Below are 12,135 nucleotides of genomic sequence, written 5' to 3' on the forward strand. Positions count from 1 at the left end.
TAAGTGGTTTGTAATTTTCTTCAGTACATAAGCATTTACAGACAGAGTGAAGTGTGGTTCAATCCTTGAGCGTATTCTAAATTCAACCATATACTTAACATGTACTGAGCTCCCTTCACTAAGTCCTGAGACCAATCCGTTGATTTTAATTCTTTTCAATCCTGCAGATTGAACAAGGTCTTCTGTCACGAATGTGGCCTGTGATCCTGGGTCAATAAGGGCACGGTAGGTGTGTGTTTTATTATTTTTCCAAGCCACATCAACCAGTGCTGTAGCAAGCAAAACTTGACCAGGTTGTTTTATAAAATGTGCAACTATGTTTTTATCTTCTTGATTGGTTGACTCCTGTGTTTCTTGGTTTGTGTATTTTTTCTCAGGATGTAACAACGAGTGGTGTTTTTTATTGCATCCACTGACTCTACAAAAGGTATTTCTCATACACCGCCGCGCGCACCGTCGCCACGCGCGCCTGCGCATAGCGCATCTCTATCGCCACTCCACCCGTCAGCCGACGTATCCATGCGTACCACGGGAGGCCAAAACGCCTCGCCCGGACGATCGCGACCCGACATCGGCTCGTCAACTCAATCGACGAGTTATGCCGGGTTTGCTTCGCCTGGACGCACGGCCGCCTCTCCCATGGAGACGTCACGGCCCATAACACCGCAGCCGTCGACCTCCTACGCTGCAGCCGCCGCATCTCCCGCTGCGCCACGAGCTGCGCGTGCCACACCACCTCCGAGCCAGCAGCCCCAGCCTGCCGCTCCTACCCAACCACGCTCAGCCTACCCGCCCTTGGTGGTCGAGTGCCTACCCAATTGGCCTAGGCACTTCGAGGAACTAAGGCGCAAGATCGGCCATGCACCGAACGCTAGGCCGCTCGGGAGAGGAGTCCGCTTCTTACCAAAATCCGAAGAGGAATATAGGGCAATCCAGCGCCACCTCGTACAGGCCTCCGCGCAGGACCAGAGCATTTCCTGGTTCTGCTACACCCCAGACGCGGAACGGCCTATGAAGGTGGCCGTGCGAGGACTGCCCTACGAGACCCCGAACGAAGACGTCGTCAGGGGCCTCCAATCTTTGGGCTTTCCCGCAGACGCCGCCCGTGCTTTACCACCACCAAGAGGAAAGCACGGGTGTACATACTTCGTCACCTTGGCACACATGCCGAACGAAGAGATGCAGCGGCTCTATCGGGTGACGGAGCTGCTCAACATGCCACAAATAACCATTGAGGGATGGAGGGGGGGAAAGAAACCCCCCCAATGCCACAGATGCCAAATTTTTGGACATTCATCGGCTAACTGCCACCGCCCCATTAAGTGTGTGCGGTGTGCAGGCCCTCACGCCGCCAGCGAATGTCCCCGGCCAAGGGACGAACTGCCCACCTGCGCGAACTGCGGGAAGGCTCATCGGGCAAGCGACATGGCTTGCAAGGTGTTGAAAAAGGAGGCAAGAAAGAGGGGTATTACTCTCCCCCCTCCTCGCCCAGGAGCACAGCAACACCAGCAGGCCAGACGCGACCCGCAGCCGGCACGAGTACCCCAACAAGCACCACCTACGACCCAGCGCGCTACCGACAGAAGACAGCAGCAGACAACTTCCAACCAGGCTGCAGCCAGTACTCTGATCCCGCCAGCAAACCCGCCTACGGAAAGGGGAAAGGCGCCGCGCAGCAGACGCGGACGCAGAGGCGGCCGTCGTCACCAAACAGAGCCTGCAGCGGCATCGACCCCCCACCCGCAAGCGGAAGCGGCGGAAGTACCTACAGTACCGGCCGAACCACCTTTTCGGCCAGTCCCAGAACAAACCGAGGGACCTGCTCAACCGGATCGTGAAGTGCCCACGACGGAAGCAGAAACCACACCACCAGCTCCATCAACCTCCAGACCACAGGGTGTTGGCGAAGCACAGGCGGCGCCGCCCCCAGCCCCCAAACCACAACGCCCTACTCACAGGAGAACAAGAATGGGGCCACAGCCAACAACCTCAACCGAGACTCCACCTCAAGCCCCACCATCAGCCCCCCCCACGAACCAGGGGGAAGCCACGCCCACCCTGGACCTATCAGCCATAATCCGGGTGGTAGTGGAAGCGCTGATGGCCGGGCTGACCGTATACCTCCAGGGCCAGGGACCGGTGGCGGCCATTCAGACAGGAATGGCAGCCTTACTCCGTCACATCACCAACTAAGAGTAATCTATTGGAACCCAGGCGGCATTAAGGGCCGTATCAGAGAGCTCATCACAATTACCCAGTTGCAGGACGCTCATGTCGTCCTCCTGGGAGAAACGAAGCTCCACAACAACTTCGAGCTTCGTGTCCCCAACTTCTTCGTGTACCGTCGCGACGAAGTCTCCCCCAGAGGAAATGCCTATAGAGGCACGGCGGCTCTGGTGAGGAGAGACTTAGTACACGAGGAACTGGACCACACTCCGTACCGATCCCTACGTACACAAGGAGTACGGATCCAGATTGGAGAAAAAGAGCTCCACCTGTATGCCGCCTACAAACCACCAAATGAAGAATACCACGGCATGGACGTCCAGGCACTGCTGGAACCACAACGCCCTACACTGGTCGTGGGTGACCTTAACGCGAAACACCCGGCTTGGGGATCGCGCGTCATCAATACGGCTGGAAGGGCGCTCCTGGAAGACAGCGAGAATCGCCAGTTTGGGGTGTTGGCTCCATCATCGCCGACCAACATCCCAACAGATCCCAACAGGCAGCCCGACATACTGGACATCGTGCTGCACCACAGGATTGACCACCCACTCAGTGTCGACGTCATATATAACGCCGACACGGAACACCAACCAATTATGGTCACGCTCAACCTCCAGCGCGACTGCACGATAAAGAGACCTCCCAGGACCTCAACTGACTGGGAGAGATATGCAGACGCGCTGTCGAAGCTAGAGCTCACAGGCCCTTTCACGACCCCGCTAGAGGTCGACCGAGCTACGGAAACCCTGACGGAGGCCATCAAAACCGCCAAGGACGAAGCCACGTCAACCCTCCGCCACCCCGGCCGTCGAGACCTGCTGCCGAGCTCGCTTCGGCGCATGTTCGAAGACAAACGCGCCCTACGAAAACTGTGGGCGCGAACTCGCTGCCCGAGAGTGAAGCGCAACCTCAACCACCTTGCGGAGAAGATAGTGATAGCTTTGGAGAACCACGCCGCCGATGACTGGGACAAACAAATCGACGCGGCGTCGGAGTCCGAAACTTCACTGCATCATCTCTGCAAGACGCTTACTAAAACGACCTCACCCGTCTACCCGCTGCTCGACAGCGAGGGAAGACGAAGATACTCCGCCAAAGATAGATCGGAAATTCTGGCGGAGTATATGGAACACCAGTTCAATCCGAACCCACCGGCCACAGATCCTACAACAACCGAGCACATTGCAGCGATCGAACACCAAATTGAAGAGTTCCTCACAACCCAACCTCTACCGCTCCGGGGCGACTATTTCATCTCCCCGTCTGAACTGAGGAAAGCCGTCTCCCAACTACCCAAAAGGAAGGCGGCGGGTTATGATGGAATTCCGATCGCCGCAATCCAACAGCTGCCAAGAAGAGGCCTTGTAGCTCTCACGAGACTCTTCAACGGAGTACTTCGCACCGGGCACTTTCCCGAAATATGGAAACGAGGAAAGGTTGTCACCATCCCGAAACCAGGAAAGGACCGTCGTCTCCCAGGAAGCTACCGTCCGATCACACTTCTGCCACACATCGCCAAGCTGTTCGAGCGTCTGCTGCTGCGAAGGCTGTCTCCCCACATTCAACTGCGAAATGAGCAGTTCGGCTTTCGCAGCAACCATTCTACGACGCTCCAGCTGGCTCGAGGACTTCACTTCATCGCCAGTGAGAAGAATAAAGGGCACTGCACCGTCGGAGTCTTCCTCGACATAGAGAAAGCCTTCGACCGTGTGTGGCATGCCGGCCTCCTGGCGAAGCTGTTGAAGAACACCACCGTGCCTCCAGCACTAGTGCGGCTAGTGGCTTCCTTCCTGGAGGGCAGAACATTCCACATTGCCGTAGAGGGCGCAGAGTCCCAGCCACGTCCGATACGCGCCGGAGTACCACAAGGCAGTTGTCTATCGCCGAGCCTGTACGCCCTATATACGGATGACATCCCTACCCTCGCCGGTCACCTGCGTGAGGGGGAGGAAGACGTACTGTTATCACTATTTGCTGATGACAGTGCGTACTTCGCGTCGTCCTACCACCAAATCATCGCCACCAACCGCATGCAGCGTCTGCTGGATTTGCTCCCGGAATGGCTGGACAAATGGAGAATGGCCGTCAACGTGGGGAAGACGGCCGCCATAGCGTTCGGCATCCGGATCCCGCTGCGGACACTCCAATTACGAGGGCAGGACATAGGTTGGCAGACCTCAGTCCGCTACCTGGGATGCACCATCGACGCCAGCCTGACCATGATACACATGGTGGACCACGCCGTGTGTCAGGCGGCGGCGGCCAAGTCGATGCTGTACCAGGTGCTAACCTCCCGACTACCACTGAGGGCCAAGTTGAAGATCCTCAACACCTATGTCCGCTCGCGTCTTACGTACGCGGCTCCGGCCTGGTACGCGCTGTGCTCCGCGCACCAGAAAAACCGGATGCAAATCCAGCAGAACAAGTGTCTGCGCCTTGCCACGGGAGCTCCGAGATACGTCAGAAATGATGTCATCCACCGTGACACGAAGACGCCCACCGTGGAGGAATTCGTCCGTGACCTAGCATGCCGCATGTTCGCGCGTGCAGACCACGGACCGAATATACACCTCCGCGACATCGCACCACACTGCGACAGGCCACAGAACGGGCGTCCCCTACCTCGGGAGCTCCTCCAAGCGGCCGACCCTGCAGGCGCAGGTACTTACGGTGACGACGAGGACGACGCAACCACCGGACACGACACCGTCCTTGCGCAGGATAGCGACGACATCGCAGTCCGCGCAGGGACCTCCATTGAACCCGGCGCTGCCCCGACGCAGGATAGCGAGGAATCGCAGTCCGCGCGGGGCCAACGGGTCCAAAGCCCAATCCCTTAGGCTGAAAAGCCTCAACCCCGGGAGGGGTTGGAAGAAATTACCGGGGGAGAAAGTTCCCCCGCGACATGCCCGGGTAAGGAGGCATTGCCTCGAGGCCCGTACCCCCGCCCCGTGTACCACGGGTCGGAGAAGACCCGACATGATCAGCAGATGCGTCAAAATACCGACAAATCAGTAGACAGATCTCTAAGTCGCAAACCAGCGACTTGCGAAATTTCAATACCGAGCGTATTAAAAATGCGATTGAAAATAATCGAGGCTCGAAAGTTTTCGCCAGAGATCTGTCTATTGGACAGAGGCAGCTGACGCGTTTGAAGACCGAACACGGTAATCTAATTTCTTCCAAGCCCGAGTTATTAAGTGAGGTCGAGAAGTTCTATGGACAGCTATACACGACTACTCAGCAGCCTGTTGCCAATTTGGCTAAAGACCCCAGAGCCAAGTTGACCCGACACTATACCGAAGATATCCCGGACGTCAGCCTATACGAGATTAGTGTGGCTCTCAAACACCTGAAGAACAATAAGGCGCCAGGTGAGGACGGAATCACAGCAGAACTCCTGAAAGCGGGTGGAAAACCGATACTTAAAGTCCTTCAGCGATTGTTCAATTCCGTCATTCACGAGGGCACGACGCCTGAGGCGTGGCATAGGAGCGTGGTGGTTCTTTTCTTCAAAAAAGGTGACAACACCTTGCTGAAGAATTACAGACCCATCTCGCTGCTAAGCCATGTTTACAAATTGTTCTCGAGAGTCATCACGAATCGTCTCGCTAATAGGTTTGACGACTTCCAGCCTCCCGAACAAGCCGGTTTCCGAAAAGGCTTTAGTACCATAGACCACATCCATACGCTGCGGCAGGTTATACAGAAGACTCACGAGTATAACCAGCCACTTTGCTTAGCGTTTGTGGACTATGAGAAAGCCTTCGATTCGGTGGAAACTTGGGCTGTGCTAAGGTCATTGCAGAGATGCCGAATTGATTACAGGTATATCCTAGCGTTGAAGTGCTTGTACGAAAACGCCACTATGTCAGTCCGTATTCAGGATCAGACTACGAGGCCAATCCAGTTACAGCGAGGAGTGCGTCAGGGAGATGTGATCTCTCCGAAGCTATTTACCGCCGCACTGGAAGACGTCTTTAAGCTTCTGGACTGGAGCGGACTTGGCATCAACATCAATGGCGAGTACATCACTCAACTGCGGTTCGCGGATGATGTAGTCATCATGGCACAGACTCTGGATGACCTTAGTACCATGCTCAATGACCTCAGCAGCGTTTCTCAACAGGTGGGCCTGAAAATGAACATGGGCAAAACAAAAATAATGTGTAATGCTCATGTATCGCTCCACCCAGTTATAGTTGAGAACGCTGCACTCGAAATTGTAGACGAATACATATACCTAGGACATATGATCCAGTTAGGTAGGTCCAATTTCGAGAAAGAGGTGAACCGTCGAATCCAACTCGGCTGGGCTGCATTCGGGAAGCTTCGCGACATCTTTTCGTCCGAAATTCCTCAGTGCCTGAAGACAAAAGTCTTCGAACAGTGCGTGTTGCCAGTGATGACCTATGGTTCCGAGACTTGGTCGCTAACTCTGGGCCTCATAAGAAGGCTTAGAGTCACACAGCGGGCGATGGAACGAGCTATGTTAGGAGTATCTCTGCGTGATCGAATCAGAAATGAGGAGATCCGCAGAAGAACCAAAGTCACCGACATAGCTCAACGAGTTGCGAAGCTGAAGTGGCAATGGGCGGGGCACATAGTTCGAAGAGCCGATGGACGTTGGGGTCCCAAAGTGCTGGAATGGCGACCCCGCACTAGTAAGCGCAGTGTTGGCCGACTCCCCACCAGGTGGACTGTCGACATCAAGCGAGTCGCAGGGATTCGCTGGATGCAGGCGGCTCAGTATCGTGATGTTTGGAAATCCCTACAAAAGGCCTATGTCCTGCAGTGGACGTCCATCGGCTGATATGATGATGATGATGATGAAAGATGGTTTGCCAAAAAATGGAAAAATGAATAAAAATAATAATAAAAATTCAACCGACTTCAAAAACATAAAACATACTGACTAAACTAAAAACTGCAAAATAACATCATACTAAGTTCTATATATCATAGTTTTAATGGATGATCAGGGACAACCCACCACCTCCCATGGCCCTTTCAACCTCTCGGTCAATTTGGGCCGAATCGAGGGAGGGCGAACCCGGTACTTGCTCTTTGCGTGTTCCCGGGACGCCTTCTTGGCCTTCTTCTTTTAATGGATGATCAGTTTGAAGGCGGTGCTCCACCGGTTTTGTGTTTAAACAAATTCGGGATCCGCACCAGAGAGAAAATAAAACAACCAAGGCACTCGGCGGCTCCAATGCGAATCTCATTTATAGTAAAAAACTTCACAATATATACCTTTTGTACGAACCACTCGATATCGCGATACAAAGTTACTTACACTGCCATCTATCGGCACATCGCGTCAAATGGTCGATTAGACAGTGTTCATATAGGACGTTTCTAAGAGAACTACTTGAACGAACACTGTCTGAAAAACCTAACTCTTTACGATATTTTTATATGACTTAATTTATATGTCATCGGGCTATACATAATATGATGTATAGTTCAGTTCATCCTTAGTTTATATAGATTAATTATAAATTAAATTATATATAGATTAATATTTTAGCCATAGCTTCATCTTTAGTACAGTACCGTATACACTGGTTCAATGTACTAACTCTCTCCTGACGCTGGGTGCGCTCCGCTACGACCAAAATGTGAGTGCTGTGCAGTTCGGCGAGCTGAGATTGTAACTGCGAGTTTTTAGCAATAACAGTAAATGTTACAGACTAAAAGAAAATGGATAACACATAAAAGAAAGGAACACACGCGCACAACGCAAAACACGTTACTTCTCTTCTTATAAAGTCGGGTAAAATCCGGCTGAACTTTCGTAAAATATAGATTATAATGATAGAAAAAGTGATAAGGAAGTAATAAACCAAAGGTGTACAGATACGGGCGCCGCGGCTCTGCGTGCCGATAACGCTCGTGCAGAAATAGCGCCGCCCGGCGCGCCGCCGCGCTCTCCGCTCCGCGCCTCCGCCATGCTCGCCAGCGTGCTGACCGCGGCGCTGCTGGGCGCGCTCGGCGCCGCCGCCGCCCGCACCGACGCGCATCACCCGCCGCTGCCGCCCGCCGGCGCGCGCGCCGCGCCGCCCGAGGAGCTGCTGGCCAGCCACTGGTACCGCGACGCGCGCGACGCCATCGAGGCGCGACGAGCCAAGCTGCGCTTCGGTGCGACGGCCGGCGCGCGCAACGTCGTCATGTTCCTCGGCGACGGCATGTCGCTGCCCACGCTGGCGGCGGCTCGTACGCTGCTGGGCCAGCGCGAGCGCCGCCCCGGCGAGGAGGCGCAGCTCTCCTTCGAGGCCTTCCCCACCCTCGGCCTCGCGAAGGTGAGCGCGGGCCTCGTGCGGCGCGGCTGTAGCTCAAATTGAAATGACTACTTCGAGTTACACTTCACGTCGAGTTGGTTTGGTTTAGCTTGTACATAATATTATGAGCTGACTGAGCAAAGACCAGCAAGAAACTTAGTTACTGTCCTTTTGAACTATTATTTCCCAACTGCGGCGAAGCCAAAAGGATGGGTAATGATTTTGGCAGTCTATGTATGTATGTTCCACCGTCTAAACTATTGAACAGATTTTAATGAATAAGGTGTCAAAAGATTCGCAATAATACAAATTGTCCTCAAAAAAATTACAATCCTCGAAAAAAATTAAACCGAAATAATCATCAAATCAAAAGAAAGGTCTTGTATTAAAATTATTAAAATTATTTGTAAATTAAAAATATCGCGCGATCCAGTCGTTTAAAATCAGAACGCGACGATGTAGGTGTCTGTACTCGTAAATATTGCAGCGCTAGAGTGTAGTGTAGGGTCAATCGGGAAACGGAAAAGTATTAAATAAAAAATAAAGTTTACAAACTATAACCCGACTACGTAAAAATTGTCTAGAAAAAGAAAACAAAAAAATATTTCAGATTGAAATAGAGAAATGCGTAGGAACCAAAATGGTCACGGTGGAGCCGTGGTCGCGCCGACTGTATCCGGTCTAATGTGATTATGTTACCAAGGCCATATTTTTTCCTATGCATTTCTCTATTTCAATCTGAAATATTTTCTTGTTTCGTTTTTTTCTTTATTGATGAATTATTGAATAAAGTTTGCATAATATTATGTATTCTTTATTATTATATAAAATGATTTATATTATAACTTTTCTTTCTTAGCGAAGATGAAAGCCAGATTTATCTATCACAACGAATACATTACGTTGTGATAGATAAATTGGTCAATTCTTTGGACTTCATAAATGTTTTACCAAATTTTTTAAACTTATCGAATCGGAGGTCGTCTTTCGTTCATCATGTTAAACAATAGGTATATTAAGCCCTACAAAAGTCTTAGGTCTCGGTCAGATCCTCTCGTGTGCCCGCAGACGTACTGCGTGGACGCGCAGACGGCGGACTCGGCGTGCTCGGCCACCGCGTACCTGTGCGGCGCGAAGGCCAACGGCGGCACGCTGGGGCTGTCGGCCGCCGTGCCGCGGCGCGACTGCGGCGCGTCGCAGGCGCCGGCCGCGCGGCTGCAGTCGGTGGCGGCGTGGGCGCTGGCCGCGGGGCGCGACGCGGGCGTTGTGACCACGACGCGCATCACGCACGCGTCGCCCGCGGGCACCTACGCGCACGCCGCCGAGCGCAACTGGGAGAGCGACGCCGACGTGCGCGCCTCCGGGGTCGACGTGGGCGCCTGCCCTGACATCGCGCACCAGCTCGTGCACCTCGCGCCCGGGAACCAGTTCAAGGTGATCATAACAAGATTCTGTGTCAGTAAATAAAAACATACCTCGATACACGAGGCGCAACGAGTGCTTTGTGAGTGTCTCTTCTTCTTCTTCTCTTCTCTTCACTAGACGACAGACATATTCTTTAAAGTTTTGAATGAATACCTCTTTTCTGATCTCGCCTTCAGATCGGTACGGTGACAGACTAACGAAATATTACCACTCGCAGGTGATCCTGGGCGGAGGACGCCGCATGTTCCTCAACGACACGCTCGTGGACGAGGAGGGCACGCCCGGCGAGCGCGCCGACGGCAGGAACCTCATCGAGGAGTGGCAGGCCGACAAGGCGCGCCGCAACGTGTCGTACCAGTACGCGTGGAACCGCGAGCAGCTGCTGCACGCCAACGCCACGCTGCCCGAGTATCTGCTGGGGCTGTTCGAGGGCAACCACCTGCGCTACAACCTGGAGACCGACCCCGCCACCGAGCCCACGCTGGCCGAGCTGACGGAGGTGGCCATCCGCATGCTGAGCCGCAACGAGAAGGGCTTCTTCCTGTTCGTGGAGGGCGGGCGCATCGACCACGCGCACCACGACAACCGCGCGCGCCTGGCGCTGGACGAGACCATCGAGCTGAGCGCCGCCGTGGCGCGCGCCGTGCGGCTGCTGGACGAGGCCGACTCGCTCGTGGTGGTGACGGCCGACCACACGCACGTCATGGCCTTCAACGGGTACAGCGCGCGCGGCGCCGACGTGCTGGGCCCGTCGCGCTCGCGCGACGCCGACGGCGTGCCCTACATGACGCTGTCGTACACCAACGGGCCCGGGCGCCGGCCGGACGTCGACGGGCGCCGGCCGGACGTCACCCGCGAACCCGACGTCGGCTCGCCGCGCTGGCGGACGCACGTGGACGTGCCGCTCGCGTCCGAGACGCACGGCTCGGACGACGTGCCGGTGTTCGCGTGGGGCGCGCACCACGAGATGTTCTCGGGCCTGTACGAGCAGAGCCACGTGCCGCACCGCATGGCGTACGCGGGCTGCTTCGGCGGCGGCCCGCAGGCGTGCGACGCCGCCGCCGCGCCGAGCGCGCTCGCGCTGCCGCTCGTGGCGACGCTGCTGGCGCTGCTTCGAGCGCTCGCTTGACGCGTCGCCCGTCCGCTCCCCGAAACGTGTAGTTTATGCAGTACTAGTGATATATATTGTAAGCGACTCATGAAGTAAGACTTCGTTCGCAACTCTAGACTAGAGTCAGCGCGTATTGTGAGGAGGCTCCTCACTCTAGAGGGCGGGGCGCAAGGAATCACGCTCGAGGTGGGAGCGAGCCGGGAACCAGCACTGCTGGACTACGACACGCCACGAGTGAGCCAGCTCCGAATCCGTTTAGTCTATTGACGGCGTAATTGTAAACTATTTATCTTGTGAAGTAAAACATGTCCGACACGAGAGATGGTTGACGATGGCGCTGCTAATTTTCAAGTTTCTCTTTCATGTATTATTTTATTTCTGAAGTAAAACTTCTTGACTTGGGAAGTAAGTTGGTGAATGCGTTACGAAAAATGTAATCGGGTGGCAAACGCATGCGACTTCGCGTGGTTTAAAACACACTCACTTTTTTGTACAATTTTGATAGTTTTTAACATTATATTTTATGTCTTAGAAGCGTTGTTAATAATTTAAAAATATCTAGTCTAAGGAAACATATTACAAAAATGAAAATTGTATATTATCTAGTAATACCCGTTTAATTATAAAGAGGCTGTATATAACATAAATAAACAAGTAAGATTTTAAAAATTAAGGAACCAATAAATTAAATCCTTTCTTTATAATCTGTCTTTATTCTTCTCACTTGAAAAAACCGGCCTTGTGCGTGTTGGGTTGGGTGCGTGCGCAGGGTAGGTTTCCGTAGATTATAGGAACACTTTAAACCCTTACAATGCAGAAATACCGATAGCGATCCACATTATCACTACCACGCACTATGGAATTGACGACAAAAATCTTTCTCTACATGCAAAGTAAGGTTGCATGTGGGGAAGGAACCCCAAAAATGTTCTTCTTTTTTAAATTTGTGTAGTCTTACTCGATATAGATCTAGGCAAGAAATATTTCGCCAAAGATACTTCGCTATGAGTCCTTTAAATATTGTAAAAACCTTTAATCTAATAGGGTTGTTTGACTTAGATTCAAAAAAAATATTGAGTAGGTCACACG

At 53.2% G+C, this 12,135-nt stretch overlaps 1 protein-coding gene across 1 annotated transcript; it reads left to right on the forward strand.

The window, feature by feature from the left end:
- Window positions 1–7,567: 7,567 nt before the first annotated feature.
- Window positions 7,568–11,732, forward strand: LOC112055781 (membrane-bound alkaline phosphatase-like). The gene is made up of 3 exons (XM_024095984.2): window positions 7,568–8,531; window positions 9,579–9,944; window positions 10,153–11,732. Exons 1-3 carry the CDS (start codon window positions 8,181–8,183, stop codon window positions 11,062–11,064), a joined length of 1,629 nt encoding a protein of 542 aa, XP_023951752.2. The 5' UTR covers window positions 7,568–8,180; the 3' UTR covers window positions 11,065–11,732.
- Window positions 11,733–12,135: the final 403 nt, after the last annotated feature.

The sequence above is a fragment of the Bicyclus anynana genome, chromosome 19 (genome assembly GCF_947172395.1).
Source record: "Bicyclus anynana chromosome 19, ilBicAnyn1.1, whole genome shotgun sequence".
Taxonomy (NCBI): Eukaryota; Metazoa; Arthropoda; class Insecta; order Lepidoptera; family Nymphalidae; genus Bicyclus; species Bicyclus anynana.

Excerpts from the sequence above, each read along its gene's own strand:
- LOC112055781 (XM_024095984.2), top strand. The coding sequence starts at position 8,181 with ATGCTCGCCAGCGTGCTGACCGCGGCGCTGCTGGGCGCGCTCGGCGCC. Across the intron at positions 8,532-9,578 it reads CCACCCTCGGCCTCGCGAAG|ACGTACTGCGTGGACGCGCA; the intron begins GTGAGCGCGGGC and ends GTGTGCCCGCAG. Across the intron at positions 9,945-10,152 it reads CGCCCGGGAACCAGTTCAAG|GTGATCCTGGGCGGAGGACG; the intron begins GTGATCATAACA and ends TACCACTCGCAG.